The 19,338-nt window shown below is 36.0% G+C and overlaps 1 protein-coding gene across 1 annotated transcript; it reads right to left on the reverse strand.

The window, feature by feature from the left end:
- Positions 1 to 17,071: 17,071 nt before the first annotated feature.
- LOC127527691 (olfactory receptor 13G1-like) lies at positions 17,072 to 18,036 on the reverse strand. Its single transcript, XM_051927270.1, has one exon. It carries the CDS (start codon positions 18,023 to 18,025, stop codon positions 17,072 to 17,074), a length of 954 nt encoding a protein of 317 aa, XP_051783230.1. The 5' UTR covers positions 18,026 to 18,036.
- Positions 18,037 to 19,338: the final 1,302 nt, after the last annotated feature.

Here is a 19,338-nt window from a genome sequence, read left to right on the forward strand (position 1 = left end):
ATGTCATGTATTTACTTTTAACAAACAAGAAATTCCCAAGTTATCATTCCTCCTTTGTCACATGACTACAAACAACTTCAAACTTTCATCAGGAAGTGACAAAGACTTTCAGTTTGCATCATACACCATAAAAATTGCTGTACAATTAAAATAACTATATTTTTACAGTAAAAATAACTGGTTAAATGCTTTAAACTGTTCATAAACAGATACAGGCATTTGCAAGTTGTGGACCACCCGACAGAGACGAGCGTGGGACACAAGTTCAAAGCACACACGGTTTTCCCCGTTTTCCACAAGTACACCACAATCTCAGCACAAGCACAGCACACAAACAATTCTCTTGCTTCTCTTTCGCTCCTTTCTCTTCCACTCCTCTGGTCAAGCTTCGTCTTCCTCCTCCCGTGTCTGGCTCTCAGAGTAGTGGTGGCTGGCTCCTTTTATAAGGCATAAGACTCGTTTCCGGCAGCACTTCTGGGTGTGGCAGAAGAACTGCCCATAAGGGCTCAGCAGCTCCTGCTGCAGCACCCCCTGGCAGCGCCTGTGGATCCCAACAGGGCTGCACCAAACTCCAACTCCCATGAAGCCCAGTGGGAGTCCGAGGTACCGCTGCAACCCAGAGACGTTGCCATCTAGTGTCCCATGGGAGGTTAACGCTCTGCCCACGCTTGCTCCCCTGGTCCTCACAGTGTGGAGGCGTCCTAGCCGGGCAAGAGCCCCAGCCACACTCTACAATGTACATTTAATCAATGTTTTAGCTGCTAATATCAATTAATATTTTGAATGTGTAAGGGTATTTAATGAATAACTATTGTTATAAACTCATAATGAAGCTAAATGAAAATACTGCGATTAACATAATGAAGAATACAACCTTATTCACTTAAAAATTCAACATCAAATGTGTTTTATATAAAGGTACCTTGCATTAATTTAACTCCAAATGATCATATCTGCTTGCTTTATTCATCTGTATGCTTAAATAATAAATGCTTAAAATAAGTTTGCATGGGTATATTATGATAAATACAGTATATATTATGATAAAACTTTTCTGAACTTCTTCTACATTTTCCAGGTGATTTTTCCTGGCAGAAAATTCTAAATTTGCCAAAAGTAAGTATATTTTCATAAGGTAACACCCCCTTTGACTCAATGGTGCAAATTGCTTCTGGTGACGCCCACACATTTGCACAACTCGAAGAAAATTTAAAGACAGGTATCAAGCTTATTTTTCCCCATATGCTGCATTATTTTGTGGCTATGGAAATTGATTTATGGTGCAAACTTTACGATAAACTGGCAGAAATGTCACACATCCTACACCACAAAAGCAACCTTTCCTTCTCCACCAACAATGTAGTTCATGTTTATGAACCACTGAATTCTTTTCAATGCCTTAGAATGAACAGTCTGAGGACTGTAATGCATCATTTTCAGATTTATGCAATTAACCTACATATGTTGATATTGAATACTGAAAACAGTTAAGTGATAATTGGATTAGGCCAAATTCAAATTTTTCATCAGTTAAAACATTTCATGTTCACTCAATTATATTAATTTTAATCAAATAATTTATTTAACTTGGAAAAAAACAGTTAAATTACTTGCTACCATTAGTGATGGGCATTTCAATTCACTTTACTGATTTGATTCTTTCAAACTATTATTGATTCATCAATATTTAAAAGCAAAATCTTTATGGGGGGTTCTGCTTAAATGAATCACAAGTTATTAATTATTTAATTATAATATATAATTTATAGTTATTAAATTATGTTTTACAGTTGCTGGTAATTCAAATCGAAATAATATCCTTTTTAAATGCACAAATCATGACAATATTCTGAAAATAGATGCAAGGATTCAGAATCATAAGTGAGCAAGAATTGTGAGACTTGTTCTTGGGTAAAGAATTATTATTATTATTGGGTAGAAATTAAATGATTTAACTCAAAGTAAAATCATGTGACTAATTCTTGAATCAAGTGAATGTCATTTTGCTTTACTTTTCTTTACATTCATACTGGCTAACACAGTACAACACCCTAGTACTTCATACACAAATCAAATGAATGAAAATTATGTGACTTCTTTCTTGGGTAATGATTCCATTCAAACTTGAAACATTTAGTGAATAAAATATGCTTGATACATTCAATTACTGGTAAAAAGTGCATACAAAGCTGAAAGTAAAATACATTAGAAGTTATAATGATATTTTTATAAAGTTCAGTTTACTGTGAGTAATTTGTGGAGCGTACAAAACTTATTCGTTTAGTGTTATGTTTATATATTCTGTTTAAAACAATTCTAATAATAAATGCAAAACCATCCATTAAAACACTGCAATGTAAGTTTGTTGCACTTGTATGATGAATGAGAAAATGATTAATGACAGAGTTTGCTTTTGCAGATAATGATTTAATTCTAACTAAAAAGAATCGTAAGTGAAGTAAGCGAAAATCATGAATCAGAGTTTTGGTAATTGTACAAGCACCCATACATTTTAAACAAATAAGCATGCCTGTGCTATAGCATTCACGTTGAGCTCTACTGAATTGCTTCATTCGTGGTTGCAAATTGATTCTGATGATTCATTGAAACAAGTGGTACAAATAGAATGAATCATTTACGAATCACCCATCGCCAGACCAAATTTCTAAACTTCCTTTAGTACAGTCTTGGCTTTTCAGTTTGTTTCAACGAAGTTAAACCATTTTTAAAAATCCTGTGACTTTAATAAACCCAGTTAAATTAGTTGTTACCATATGAAGTATGTTTACTACAATAAACCCCGTAAAAAATAGTGTGTATTTTATGTTGTATTCTTCCCATGAAAATTTGTGATAAATTATTAAACCTTTAAAAAAATTAGGCATAATATACAGCATGTAGAATGCCAGTAAAGAACACTTTGAATGTTTGAATGGATATCGTTAATAACCACTGTTTCAGTTACTGATTATTTATTTTCGGAGATGTTCTCTTCCCAGAGAAAAGCTTATAAATGCTGCTTTTTATCTCCTTGTTCCTAAAGCTGTAGATTATAGGATTCATCATGGGAGGAACTATATTTCCAACAATGACCATTGCATTATATGCTTCTGTGGAAAGTTTTACTCCTGCACCTGGCAATATGTACGATGTCAAAAGCGGTATATAAAACAGTCCGACCACTAGAAGGTGAGTAAGGCAGGTGCTGAAAACCTTCCTCTTTCCTTCAACAGATGAGGTCCTTAGTGCAGCCAAAGCAATTATAAAATAAGAAAACAGAATTAGTGCTAACGGAAAAACTCCAGTTGTGATAACTATAGTTGACATAAGAAGCAAGTATTTGGGATCTTCTGTACAGGCGATATGAACCATTGTAGGATAATCACAGAAACAGTAAGGCAGTATATTAGTCTTGCAGAAAGAAAGCTCACTGACAAACATTAAATAACATATATCAATTAGGAAAGCAGTAATTGTCAATAACGTAACACCAATACATACAGCTTTACTTGTAACAATTGAAGGGTATCTTAATGGAAAAATGACAGCAATATATCGGTCAATTGCCATAGATGTCAATAGAAGAGATTCCATCAGCTCCAAATTTAATATTAGATACATCTGGGCTATACAGGCAGCATATGCAACTACTAATGAGTCAAAAAGAACAGCAGATACCATTTTTGGAATTAGGATTGTACTATTTGCCAAGTCTATCATTGCAAGAGTGCAGATATAGATATACATTGGTGACTGCAGCTGATGGTTCATTATGATGATCAGGATAACCAACAGGTTGCCAATTAGGGACACCAGATAGATCAATATGAGCAGAGTGGCTGTTATATTTATTTGTTCAGGCTTAATTTCACAGTGCAAAACAAACTCTGACACGGACAGACTGCTGTTGAACATTCTGGAAGGTTCTTCAGTATATCTGAAAGAAATGGAAAAAAATTATACCATGAACTATCTCTTTACATCCATAATAACATTTATGTAATCACACAGATTTCTATTATCATTTTGGGCAGGTTTGTTGTGTATGCTTTTGATCACTTTAATGTGGTTTCCCCTTTACCTGAAAGAAGAGAATAAAACCAACAGTAATGTCCACATAGTCATGGCCAGGTAAGGTTGATACATAATATATTTAACAAAAGTAGGTCTAGAGACAACACAGCACAGCACAGCACAACTCTTATCATCAATGTTCTAGATAGATAGATACTTTATTAATCCCAAGGGGAAATTCACATAAAAGGTAGGAGTTAACAGCGAAATAGAGAAAAAGGTAGAAAAATAAAGTCATACACAGAGCTGCTGGAATAGCTGCTACTCGCGGTGGCGCCTGAGTCATCAATGACTATATGTATGGATAGGAGTGTTCTACTGGTGAACAAGGCAGTTTTAATAACCTACTGTAAGGTCCTGAGGTCTTTCCCCGCTCAAGCTGATTTATATGTACTGAGCTCCAAAACAATTCCATCATGCTGTGGGGCTGTGTGGCTAGTTCAGGGACCTGGCCCTTGTTAAAGTCGAGGGTCGGATGAATTCAACCCAATATCAACACATTCTTCAGGATAATGTTCAAGTATCAGTCACAAAGTTGAAGTTATGCAGGGGTTGGATATTCCAACAAGACAATGACCCAAAACACAGTTCGAAATCTACAAAGGCATTCATGCAGAGGGAGAAGTACAATGTTCTGGAATGGCCATCACAGTCCCCTGACTTGAATATCATCGAAAATCTATGGGATGATTTGAAGCAGGCTGTCCATGCTCAGGAGCCATCAAACTGAACTGAACTGGAGAGATTTTGTATGGAAGAATGGTCAAAAATACCTCCATCCAGAATCCAGACACTCATCAAAGGCTATAGGAGGACAGCGTCTAGAGGCTGATATATTTGCAAAAGGAGGTTCAACTAAGTATTGATGGAATATCAGTGTTGGGGTGCCCAAATATATGCACCTGTCTAATTTTGTTATGATGCATATTGCACATTTTCTGTTAATCCAATAAACTTAATGCCACTGCTGAAATACTACTGTTTCCATAAGGCATGTCATATACTGTATTAAAAGAAAGTTGCTACTTTGAAAGCTCAGCCAATGATAAACAAAAATCCAAAGAATTAATAGGGAGATTCACACATACATTCTTTTCTTTCTTGGGCATGAACTCCTCAAAGTTATGAAACAGTGGCTCTGAACATCACTACTCAGTTTGGAGGGAGACACCCCATCATGCCTTTGGTGTTGACATTGTTTGTCATTTATTTAGAGACTAGCCATGCTACCTGTTGAAGACAGGTAATACAATATTTGAAAACTGTTTGCTATCTCTTGCCCTATGTGCACCGTCAGTGCCTTTTCTCTGTAACCAGGTGTGCCTGAACCTCTTTTCACTGGTGCTCCCTGTCTTGAACCTGCTTGTCAGACTCTGACATTATTTTTGAGGTGTCTTTCACGCCTTCTATCGGGTTTTATAATTCCCGTCTTTGAAGACAACACTCTGAGTGCTTTGTTTGCCTTTTCTTCTTTTCCTGTGTCTCACACTTCCTCTTTTGATCTCATCACCATACCCAAACTGACCAATCACACCAAATTCAAACCACACTAATGTGGTTGAAATTTAACATCTTATTAAAGAAATAAACATCCTCTAACAGGACAATTCTGTAACCAGGCAGGAGAAAAGCTGATCATTGTATCTTTTAATTACTCCTCAGCAAAATGCCTTGGAGGGAGCATTCTTCAAAAGCAGCCCATTACAGAATGGTCAGAGAAAACAAAGAATAGAGGTTCATTTTATAAACTACTAAATTTACACACAGTGTCAGTCAATGCATACATTTTACTCTGGCTGGTTCATTGGTTTACACCCAAATGATTTATAAAAAAAATAAAAGTCTGTTATATTATATTCTGGTACTTCTTAAACCTTTTGACATGAGCCACCACCCTTGAAATTTCTGTGCATATTACAACTGTCCATTCTTGTTTATTCTTGTTTAGCCATTTTTAGTCATCCTTCATTACATTGTATATATTACATCAACCTTTCCTCTGGTATATTCTTTATTTTCTCTTAGCATTTTTCCTAAACCAATTCTTGTATTTCAGTGTACATTTTTTTGTTCACTTGACGTTTATCTCGTTTCTGACATTTATTAACTCTTTTTTGCTTTTTCTTAAAGATGAATGCTATGTTATCCTAAAATTATTCTTCCACACTAACCAATCAGATTGCTCAGAGGGACTGGACACACTTACAGACCTTAGTGTTATATTATATAGTAGATAGGAGCAAAAATGAGCTATTCTAGTGTAAAGAAGTATATGATGGTTCTACTCAAAAGGCAAAACGTTTTCCTAAATCATATGCAGGAAAGTAAGCAAAAGCAGCACGTTGTCTGATGAAGCCAATCAAAATCACAATAATATTATTTTCCAATAATAAAGTGTATACTTTTTTGGCCTTGTTACTGTATGTTAAGGTATTAAGTATTGAAAAAGGGGTCCTCTCTCTGGGCTGAAAAAGGATAATGTAACCTGACATATGCCATACTGCCATAGTCTCTGAAGTATTGCGGGGCCGGATTAAGCCTAACTGATGTCCTAAGCACAGCCAACAATGGTAGCCCCTTGTCCCTTCCATTGCTTAACTGACAAGACAATAAGACTCAATAGGTGCAGAAGGTTGAATAAGAGATTAAAACTTGTTAAATAAATAACAAAATAAAGAATGAAAGGGTCTACTACACAAATTAGATAATGAGTTAAAAATCTAGCTTGACCCAGTCAGTTGTGTTCACACATGACTGAATTCGGACTTTTACGCCACGAGATGGAAAGAAACGTGATATCTGAGAACACTTCTAAACCAGACTTTCAAATTTTACTACCTCATTATTCCAAACTGAACATATTTAACAGAACAGATTAAAGCTGAACATGACAGATATGAACAACTACAAAAAGTCCGATAGAAGTCGAGTGTTACAGTGAAAGAGATAAGAGCATTACAGCTACGGAAATAAAATGTGGTGCCCCCTTTCGCTTGGTGCCCTAAGCACATGCTTATTTTGCTTAACGGCTCGTAATTAAGATATTGCACTATAAAAATAAGGTTGCTGAGTCCATTCGTTAGACTCCTTTTATGGCACCAAACAAGTCCTTGAATCACCTAGTAGGATGTTGTCAGCCATGGCATAAAATCACAAGTATGGCTCGGTTCTGTCCAATTAGCCACCGCGTGGCCATTATTGTAATACCGTTTGTACGTTGAATAAAATAAAATCATCAATCATCTATCTATCCTTCCATTTTTCTGTTTCCTGAATCTTCTCTTTCCATTACCAGGCAGCCTATTCTGTCAGCACAAAAGAAATTGTGAAACAGCAAAATCTTCCTTTATCATTCATTCAAAATGTTCTTTTATACACACTTGTCTGTTCCATGTCTGTAAGCTCCAGGAATGTTGTAACAGCTCCATCCATAAAAGCTTTATTAAACTAAATTAATAATGCTTGTGTCAATTAAAAATAATAATTTAATTAATAGATAGTGTCTGACAGGAAATCTACATTACACCCTTTGAAGAGACTTCAAAGTAGAACATGAAAATAGAAGAAAAAGCAAGGGAAAGCAATCATAAAACATACTCTACTAACCTTAGATGATCCATAGGTTCAGAATGTTGTCATAAGTTCAGGTAAGCTGTCTCAGTATGAACAGTTGCCTTTGTAGAAGGCTGATGACCCAAATTGTTTAAAAAAAAAAAGTCTACATGATGTGATCCACGGTAGAACCACACACAATGCAGAAAACTGAAGATTTTTAAACCTAGTTAAAATATTGAAATGTTGAACTATTTAAACATGTTCACCTCCTTGAGGAAATCTCTCAGACGTTTGATATTTTTAGTTTTTACCTCCGAGATATTTTATATTACCAAGGAAACTTCTCGTGATCGCAACAGAAGAGACATTTAATTAGAAAAGCAGGTGAATTCACAAAGGGGTTGTAAAGAAAATGGATTGCAATCAGACAGCAATGAACAACTGAGCATTCACACTGAACAAAATGAATATTCAAATAAAGTTATTTATATATATATATATATATATATATATATATATATATATATATATATATATACTAGCAAAATACCCGCGCTTCGCAGCGGAGAAGTAGTGTGTTAAAGAGGTTATGAAAAAGAAAAGGAAACACTTTAAAAATAACGTAACATGATTGTCAATGTAATTGTGTTGTCATTGTTATGAGTGTTGCTGTCATATATATATATATATACACACACACACACACACACACACAAACATATATATACATATACATATATACATATCTACATATATACATATATATATATATATATATACATATAGACATCCACATATATATATATAAATATATATATATACACATAAACATATATATACACATACATATACATATATACATACATATATACAAACATACATACATACACACACACATATATATACACAGACACATATATACATATATATTTACATATCTACATATATATACATATCTACATATGTACATATATATACATATATACATATACATATGTACATATATATACATATATACATATACAGTGAAATACGTTTAACGTGAAAACGCTTAAGGTGAAATATCGGTTAACACGAAATAATACAACGGACCCGACAAACTACTATGTATTTTCATGCATTTTTTTCTCTTAACACGAAACGAAAATCGCTTAACACGAAAAGATTTCCCTTCTGGGAATGAACAAAATACGGAAAACACCAGCCGCGCAGGCGAGATTTAAGAGGGGTGTGAAATGAAAGAGAGGTGGTTTCACATGTTTCATAGAAAGGAGGCAAACTTGGCTTTGAAATACCCTCGGAATAGCCTGTGACACGAGCCAATTTTGTTTATCTAAGCTACTTTCACCCTCCACCCCTACAAACGCCACACAAAAACATCTCATCTCTCATCAGTTAGCTTTGGAATTCAGTGACGAGTACATCGCAGTGTGAGTAAACATCAGTGAGTTTGGTTCGCGTTTTTTTTTTCTATTTTAGAAGAATTTTTTTTATGAGCACAATGGCAAAGAGCTCAGGGGGAAAGCAAACTGCTATTTCAATTAAAATGAAGATGGAGCTTCTTAATGCTGTTGATCAAAAATAGAAGACGAAAACAGAAATCTGTAAAGATTTTGATATTGCTATCTCTACATTATCAACAATACAGTAATTAAAAAAAAAAGAGAGCAAATTACGGAAATGTTTGAACGGAGTAAGTTTGAGCCAGAGCGAAAATGGATGAGAACGGCCAAGCACGAGGATTTAGAGACGGCTTTACTTGTTTGGTTCAAACAAGCGAGATCTCAGAATGCTGCCATTTTTATTAAATACATGCATATATACATATCTATGTAAATAAAATGTATTCTAATAAACTTAATTTTGTTGAATATACTGCATCTTTTTTTTTTTTTTGTAATATCCTTTAACACGAAATTCTTTTAACATGAAAAAATATTTCAGTCCCCTCAGTTTCGTGTTAAACGATTTTCACTGTATGTCAATCAGCACAAACAGCAAGCAGCCTGCTATTCCATCCCCCACCGATGCAGCTGAAGTTGGACACAAAATTCTCAGAGCTCAAGTCTGTTTATCTGAGTGTGAGGTGTCTGGAATTGCATAGGGTACATAATATGTCATTATTTTGAACTACAACGATCTGGGTAAATGTTGGATGACAGGAAATGTGAGGCAAGAAATGTTAAAGACATAGAAACTTTTTTCATGTTATAGTAATAATGAAAAAATGTTGATGTGTATAATGTGTGAAGACTGAAGTCCAAATATCCAATAAACACTTTAACAAAAGGTATAACAAAGCAAGTGTGCTTTTATTCAAGAATATAACCAAAGAAAAAGATTGTGCAATTTACATGTTGCCGTCAATGAGTAAAAACCCAAGCCCAAATATCATTCAAGTCAAAGCTGAAACGTATGCTTGGCTGGTGAAGAGGTAACAACAGATGCCTCGTAATCAAGAGGTTACGGATTCAAGTCCAGGTTCTCCCCATTTTGAGTAGTCAGCTGACAAGAGTTTCTGTTTTAGTTACGTGTTCAACATTTCTTGCCTGGCATTTCCTGTCATTTAACATTTACCCAGATTGTTGTAGACACAGAACACACATGAAATGTATCGATTCTAAATAACGATATATTATTCACCCTATACAACTCAAGGCACCTCACACCACAAATAATGAGAACTGAGCTGGGAGAACTTCAGTTGTGTCAGTGGGGGGGAAATGGAATAGCAGGCTGCTTTCTGCTTGTGCTGATTGAAACATTTGCAAAACAAAGACGATGATGAAGAGGTGCAAAGGAATTTGAGGTTGCCGGCATTACAACTTTTTTCGTAGGCTTCAGGGATTCTAGTGTTAAAACCATAGTTTACCACAGACTGTTCTCCAAACTAAGGGATCTAAAATTAAAAGTACGCCTGCATAAGTGGATGTTTGATTTCTCCACAGGCAGACCGCAGGTGGTGAGACTGGGATGCTTTTGTCTCCAACGCCCAGATTTGACACCAACAATAACTCTCCACTATACAGGAGCCTCTCAAGGATGTTTTCTGAGCTGCCTGCTGTATTCCTTTTATGCCTTTAATTGTGTGGCCACACACAGCTCAACATGGTGGTGATGGGCCATCTTGTCACTGTTAGAGATGAGGCCTATCTGGAGAAGATGGTGAATCTGGCATTTGATGGCCTTCAAATAAACGACAGAAAAACTAAGGAGCTGGTCACGGATTTAATCAGGAAGCGATCTTTCACACTGCAACATATGAGCGGTGCTTCAATGGGGCTTCTTAGTTTCTCCTACATACTTTATATGGTATTTGCTTCAAATAATGGCATAAACACAGTTTTCATTGTCTCAGGTGAGTCTATCATTTATTTTAAATTTTATTATTTTCTAATATTTTTTTCTACCAAATATTCCTTTTCTATTTTGACCTTGCAGTAATTTAGCTTTAACCAAATTATCTTGCAGATTTCTTTTTCTTTTGTTTGCCAATGCTGTGTTATAACCATTTGGATATCCCTGTTGTTCTGTTTGTTGAAAATTAGTATTTAGAATAAGTTGTTACGTAATGTGTTAATTTAGAATTCACCACTTTTGTTCTAGGAGTCTGGAAGGTGTTATACATTTTTCTAAGAAAACTTCTTCAATAGTTTCTTTTACTCAGAGATTCAAATAGAATCTGTGTGCTCTCTTGAAAGTTTTCCTCATGGGTGAAGATCCTTTTGAATCTCAATAACTGAAATTTAATGATACTTTTGAACCTGTGTGTCAGGTGATAACTGCTCCTGTGTAACAGACAGTGTGTATCAACTTTTATACACAAATTACCTTTTCGTTGTTGATGCCAACTAACTGTGGTATCGAGGAACTGGATCTGGTCCTTGCGTATGCAGTGTTTAACCTCTTTGTTTTCATGAGAGGTATGTAATTTCCAAACTCTTCAAACTTGTAATTTTCAAACTTCCATCTCTCCATGTTCCCAGAATCCAAAGATATTGTCCAAAAAATCTCAGGTCAGTACTTGGTCTGATCACATTCACGATGAATTCCTTCTTCGTATTGGGTCATATAAAGTGGCATGCAAAAATATTCAATACACCCGAAAGTCATCATAATTTTCTGCATGACAAAAGATTTGTACACATATTTATCTATTTAATATTTTAATGTTAATTCATGCTGAACAATACATTTTCAAAGTGAATATAAGGCATTTTTTGTTGTATCCAATGTTACATATACCCTGCTGTTTTTTTTTCTAAGACTCTGTGAAGCATCTTGAGCATGGGAAAGGCGCTATATAAAAAAATGTATTATTATTATTTAAGTGAAACAAAAACTCAAAAGTTAGTGTTTGCATAAGTATTTGCACCTCTGTGCTTCGGAAGCTCCAGATTTACACAAATGAGAAATTAATCACAAACAACACGAAGGTGGCAGTCATTTGACAGTTACAATTAAACAGAATTAGGTACATATTTGTGAGTCCTTTCTATCTGTCTGGATATAAAAAAGCCCCCTTTGTAAGGGCCAAAGTCTTTGTTGGACGATGACTGCAAAAATTAAAGGAAAAAAGTCATTGAAATGCACAAAGCAGGAAATGGATACAAAATAATATTGAAGTTTTAATGCCCCATTGCGCACTGTTGGATCCATCATCAGAAAGTGGAAGGTTCATCACAGTACCCAGACTCTTACTAGAACAGGCCGTCTCTCAAAATTAAACATCAGAACTAGATGTCGACTAATGAGAGAGGCGACTAAAAATCCAACCGTCACTCTCAGAAGTCTTTCCTCTTTTTCTCTTGCATGATCCCTTTTAATTAATTCTGTAATTTTCGTGTCGACATATTTTTCCTTTGGTTCCCATTTTGACTTAGAGACAAATGATTTTGCTTGATTCTCAGAATAGTCTAATATTTTTAGTTTTCTATGGTATTCTTGTACATAAGCACTTTGAGCTATATTTTTGTATGAAAATGTGCTATACAAATAAATGTTATTATCATTAACCAATTTTAGTTGTTCCTTCTGTTTGTCTTTCTTTCGAGGAGTTGGAATAAAAGTTAAACCTCTAGATAGAAGTGACATTTGAGATTCAGTAAATAGAAAGGATGATGAAAGATTCATAATGTTCTTATTCTTTAAAGCTTTAGTCCTTCTTGTTCTTGTTTATCCTCAGTACTATTTCTACTTAATTTGTTAGTCGGGACTACATGTTTGAATACACTAACCACTGTTGTAATAACTGTATTGGTTTTAGTAATTCAATGGATATTATCACTCTCAATCTTGAATTCTTTTTCATGTAACTTCAGAATCTTCTGATAATTTGTCTTATATAGAGAATTGATGTACTCCAACATCTGTCTTTTCTTCATCTGGTAAATCACGATTGAAATTAATCAATTAGAACACTATACCTGCCCTAAAAATGTTCATTTTTCCACATCTATACAAAGCTTGGATCTCTTGTTTCACGGTATTTCAGGCTTGGTTCTCTCTATTATTAAGGACTATGGGAACCATAAACCTGTCAGTTTCTTCCAGTTTTTCTAAAATTTGTTCTATATGTTTAATTTTGGCCCCTGGAATACTAACTGTTTGCATTATAAAATCGGTACCAGATGTAATCCTACCCAGGTTTAAATTTGTTAGAATTAGAATAGGTTTCTTTGGTGGGAAAAGGCTCCAAATCCTGTTTTTCTTGTACATTCTTTATTATATAATTGGTTTATTTTCTCTTTCACTGTTAACAAGATAAAAAAGACAATAAACGGCTCATTTTACCCAGTTTGCCATATCCAGCAATGGTACATACCACAACATCTAACCCATTGCTAGTAATACTACAAGGTCGTGCTTTTCTCTAATTGTTATGCGGCACTCCACGTTTCTAGTCGATAACCTTTGCTTTTTTGTCTCTGCAGTCTGACGTCCTCTGTAGAGACCAGGCAAGTTTGTTGGGGAGCGATACTCACGGTTACTCTGCTGCTTGAAGGTTTTCCACCTCTTTTAGCAGGTTTTCTTCCCCCATCCTGTGGGTGTAACAGTCACTCAGCATCAGTGTCAAGTCGAGCTTGTGTCTGGGTCATGGTGTCTTCAATACTTTTGATAATCAGGTCCCTGACTAGCAGGAAATCCTGGCAACTACACCAATTATGGCCTCTATTGATGCTGCCACTGCATGGTATTAAATCTCAGTCCAGACTGTTTTCATGTGTAGCTCCTGGATGGTGGAATAAGTTGCATTCCTGCATTTTAAACTCTTGACTCCCTCAATGTGCTCATGAAGAGTTTGATGATTCTCTTATTTGGTGAATTTATAAGTAGTAGCTGTTAGCTTTTGTAAATCTGGGAATTGTAACTAGATTATATTTTGTATTGAGCTCTCCACTTGTAGAAATCAATTTTGTACCTTTGATCTGTAACACTTGTTCCCAACCAATCCCCAGAATGATATTACTCGATTATATTAACCTCTTTTATAAGCCACTTTGGTTAAAAGCATCTGCTAAGCAAATACTATTAACAAATTAACAACATTTAACAAATAAATGTTAATCTCTAGGGCAGGGATCTCCAACACGTCGCTCGCTACCGGTAGCTCGCAACCCCTTTCCAAGTAGCTCGCCAAAGGGTTAATGAATCCTACATAAATTTGAAAACTTGATTAGTCAAATTAGGGGTGGGTGATCTTTCCAAAAAATCATATCACGATCCTTTTAACACAAAATCACAATCCACAATCTGAATTGCAATCTATCTTTTCAATGTGGCATAAACTTAAGAGAATATCCGGACACAAACTCATCAAGACCTAAGTAACACTTTATTTTAAATATCAAACAAAGTTGAATTCAATTGTTCTCTCGTTGGCTAGCTAAGCGGAGTTAAGGACCACGCCCCGAAGCTGGAGAGTGAGTGAGGAAGGCCCCTCCCATCGGCCCTCTGCGTGGATCTTGGATTCACGCGAATACATTGGTACATAGCAAAATGAGAAAGGTCGCAAAATCAACCAGAATGTTCAAGCAAATTATAGAAAAATACAGATCTAAATCCATTAAGTGTACTCTCATGAAAACGGACAGACGTACAGACATCGGATTTTATATATTATATATTAGTAAACCTTCAAAATAATGTGCAGTTAAAGTCTCAACAACATTCTCAGCATTTCTGGAGCTTAGTAGAGCCAGATAACTATAGGAATCTTCACCAAGCAGCTCTGAAAATGTCTGCTTTGTTTGCGTCTACATACCTCTGTGAGTCTGACATGAATGTCATGAAATCAAAGTTCAGAACAAGACTGACAGACGAACATTTAAATGACTCCAGAAGAGTGAACCTCAGTGGCTCCACTCCACCATACACCTGCCTCCCTTGTTGACTCCATGCAGTGCCAGTCATCTGACTAACTGCAAAAACACATCACACATGCAACTGGACATGTGAATAAAGTGAAACAGTGACATGTGACAAAATGACAAATGAATAAGTCAGATCTGTGGATTTGGAATTGCATTGTTTTGTTTTGACAGCATTCATGTTTTAATTCAATAGTGTGAGATACACCAGAACATGCATACAGACATACAAAATGCACTTGCAGGTGAACTAAATATTTTTGTGATGTTTTAATACAAAATGTGAGTTGTGAACACCAACATTTTGTAAATGTTCAGGCAGAACAAGCTTATTCAGTTTGTTTGGGTTGAAATAAGGTATGAGAATAAACGTTAGAAAACATGAGTAGCTCTCGGCCATTTTCATTTTGTAAAAGTAGCTCTCAGGGGAAAAAAAGTTGGAGACCCCTGGTCTACAGAGTGTCACAGAACTCTAGACCCCTTACTCAGTCTTCAGTCTGGGTTCAAACAGATCTTTTTATTTAAAAAAATACCTCCCACAGTTTTGTTTTCTCAAACTTTATGCAGTTTCAAAATATACATGTACGCATGGGCAAAGGCACTTGCATGCACGCATACACGTGCACATAAGAAATTTGCATGTTTTTTTTTATTTTCATTTATTTTAATTAAATTCAAATAACAATCCATACGATCAAATAAAACTTAACAAAACCAAAATTCAACCCCAACTCAAAAGAAAGAGAGGATAGCCAGCCAACGATGAAAATCTTTGAAGCAGTAAGGAAGGAAGAGTATCCTTTTCCCTGGTATAGAAGATTATTCTAAAATGTTACTGATTACGTCCGGCCATATTTAAAAAAGATTTTGAACAGATCTTCTGAGTGAGAATTAGATTTTTCCCATTTCAGATAGTAGAGGACATCAGTTACCCACTGAATTAAAGGTGGTGGGCGTCTTCCAGTTGAGCAAGATAAATCTATGTAGAGAAATTCATAAGTTGTTTATAGATGAAATCTTGCTTGCTCTACCAGACTATATGTTCAATTATGAACAGAAAGAAATGAACACATAGACAAAGATACAACACAACAAGATCTGTAAAGGTCAACATGGACAGAGGCATTAAGCCACCACTGTCAAATTAATTTGTATGTAAGCATTTGATTCAATCTCATATTAATTTTATTTTACATTTATTTGTGTAAATATGAAATATTATGCAAATAAATGTAATTGATTGTATACTATTGTACAGTACAACCTGTTGTTTTAAAATGTAACATCTTACATTGAGTGATTCCTGCTTTATCATTTACATGGAAGTGCGGTATGGATCGTTACAAATTTTGTGGCTATGGAGACTGATGTATGGTGGGTTGTTTTTGTTAAAGTGGCACACCCAACATCACAAAAAAGCAAGCCTTCCTTCGCCACCAACAATGTATATGCACCATTGTTATTCTTATCAAAGGTTAAAAATGAACAGTCTTATGACTATAATGTCGCAGTGGTAGTGCTGCTGCTTTGCAGTAAGGAGACTGTGGAAGATTGTGGGTTCGCTTCCCGGTTCCTCCCTGTGTGGATAGCGCTTTGAGTACTGAGAAAAGCGCTATATAAATGTAATGAATTATTATTATTATTATTATAATGTGTTGTTTTCATTTTTATTTAATTAACATATGTATGCTGATAATGAGTAGTTCAGTTCACTGAATTAGTTTTACTGATACAAACTTTTTACAGTGTTGAAAATTGGTTTAGACCAAAAATAAAATTTCCCTTATTAAAACCTTGGCGTTTCAGGTTGTTATATTAATTTCAGTCTAATATTTTCTTTGATCTCAATGAACCCAGTTAAAGTAGTTAATCATATCAAGTATATTTTCCAAGTTAAACTGAATAAACATTTTTTTATGGTGTTTGTATGTTATATTGTTTTCTTAATATGAAAATGCATGATAAATTATGAAACATTTAAACACATTAGGCCTAATATACGGTATGTAGAATGCTAATAATGAGCACTCTTGAGGATGATTGAATGGATATCATTATCAACCACTTTTCAGTTACTGATTATTTATTTTTGGAGATGGTTTCTTCCCAGAGAAAAGCTTGTAAATGCTGCTCTTTATCTCCTTGTTCCTAAAGCTGTAGATTATAGGATTCATCATGGGAGGAACTACATTTCCAACAATGACCATTGTATTATATGCTTCGGTGGAAAGTTTTACTCCTGCACCAGGCAATATGTACGATGTCATAAGTGGTATATAAAACAGTCCGACCACTAGAAGGTGAGTAAGGCAGGTGTTGAAAACCTTCCTCTTTCCTTCAACAGATGTGATCCTTAGTGCAGCCAAAACAATTATAAAATAAGAAAACAGAATTAGTGGCAAAGGCACCACTCCAAGGGTGATAACTATAGTTGACAAAAGAAGCAAGTATTTGGGATCCTCCGTACAGGCGATATGAACCATTGTTGGATAATCACAGAAACAATATGGCAGAATATTAGTCTGGCAGAAAGGAAGCTCATTGGTAAAAATAATATAAGAGGTATTAATTAGGAAAGCACTAATTGCCAGTATCGTAACACCAATACATACACCTTTGCTTGTAACAATCGATGGGTACCTTAATGGAAAAACAACAGCAACATATCGGTCAAGTGCCATTAACACCAACAGAACGGATTCCATCAACTCTACATTTAATATTAGATACATCTGGACTAAACAGGCAGTATATGCAACTGCTAATAAGTCAAAAAGAATAATGGATACCATTTTTGGAATGAGGATTGTACTATTTGCCAAGTCTATCATTGCAAGAGTGCAGATATAGATATACATTGGTGACTGCAGCTGGTGGTTTGTCAGGATGATCAGGATAACCAGCAGGTTGCCTATGAAGGATATCAGATAGATCAATATGAGCAGGGCTGTTGTTGTATTTCTTTGTTCAGGCTTAATGGCACAGTGCAAAACAAACTCTGACACGGACAGACTGGTGTTGAACATTTTGGAAGGCTCTTCAATATATCTGAAAGAAATGGAAAAAAAATGATGTCATGAACCATCTGTTTTAGCAACATTCAAATGGGTTTCTGTAATTTTGGGCACATTTGTTTTGTAGTGTTTTTGGTTATTTGTTCGAACAGATCGTTGTTGATCTTACCTGAAAGATGCAGATAAAACAACAGTAATGTCAATATGGTCATGAACGGGTGAGTTTGGTACACAAATGAAGTAAGATTGTTTAACAAAAGTAAGCCTAGAGACAAGCTGGAACTTGAACCACTTCACCTCTTGATTTTTTGCTGAACAAACCAATTGCTTAAGGTTGTAGAACCCAGAGGCGATCTAACCATCACAACCCCTGACACACACAGGCACAGACACAAGTTCCAGCATAGCACACATTTAATTACAAGTGGGTAAGCGTTTTTCCCTCACTTTTCGCAACTGCACAGTACAATGCACCAATACACAGTTCCTTGTCTTCTTTCTGCCTCCACTCCTCCACGGTCAAGCTTCGTCCCTGTTCCTCCCGACTGTTCCATGAATGGAATGAAGTGGCTCCTTTTATGTTACACCTGGTAGTGCACCTGGTGGCTCATCTGGGTTAACTGGAACTGCTCCCAGGTATGATGGAAACCCAAAATAGGTTTCTAAAGCTCCCCCTGGCTGCCACCACAGAACCCAACAGGGCTGTGGAAAACTCTGTCTCCCAGCGTGTCCTGCGGTAATCTGTGGTGTCACAACCACCCAGGAGGGTTGCCCTCTATCGTCCTGGGGAAGGTAGTGCCTTGTGAATGCTCTCTACCTGGTGCTTCCATCCAGTTGGCGTCAAAGCCGTTCGTCACAGGGAGAATCACTCAAAAGAGGCCCAAAATATTCTGTAATAACCCTTGCTAGGACAAAGCAATCTGAACGAAGCAACGTGCAATGTGCTCCTCAGTATATGGCGCTTTAAACAAGCCAGTATGCCCTTACGGCGGAGCGATGAGGTGTGTGCCGGACAACCATTGCAACGTTTAACCTCCATTTGCAATTTCTTGGTGCATAACACCTGTACCCCTTCACTCAGTCTCTCGACTTTTCATCAGGATAATGGTGTAAAGTATTGAGCAGCGCATCTTCATGGTGCAAACCTGTTGGGTCACCAATTCATTTAAGCAATGTCAGAATCAACTGGATGATCGTGAATTATCGAAAGGTTACTTCCAGCAAGATGGAGCAACGTGTCACACATCGGCAAGGAGCATGGCAGAAACTGAGTCCTTCTTCTGCAACAGGGTGTTTTCAAAGGGGTTTTGGCCACCACGGTCGCC

The sequence above is a fragment of the Erpetoichthys calabaricus genome, chromosome 4 (genome assembly GCF_900747795.2).
Source record: "Erpetoichthys calabaricus chromosome 4, fErpCal1.3, whole genome shotgun sequence".
Taxonomy (NCBI): Eukaryota; Metazoa; Chordata; class Cladistia; order Polypteriformes; family Polypteridae; genus Erpetoichthys; species Erpetoichthys calabaricus.

Coding starts and splice junctions, on each gene's coding strand:
- LOC127527691 (XM_051927270.1), bottom strand. CDS start 18,025: ATGTTCAACACCAGTCTGTCCGTGTCAGAGTTTGTTTTGCACTGTGCC.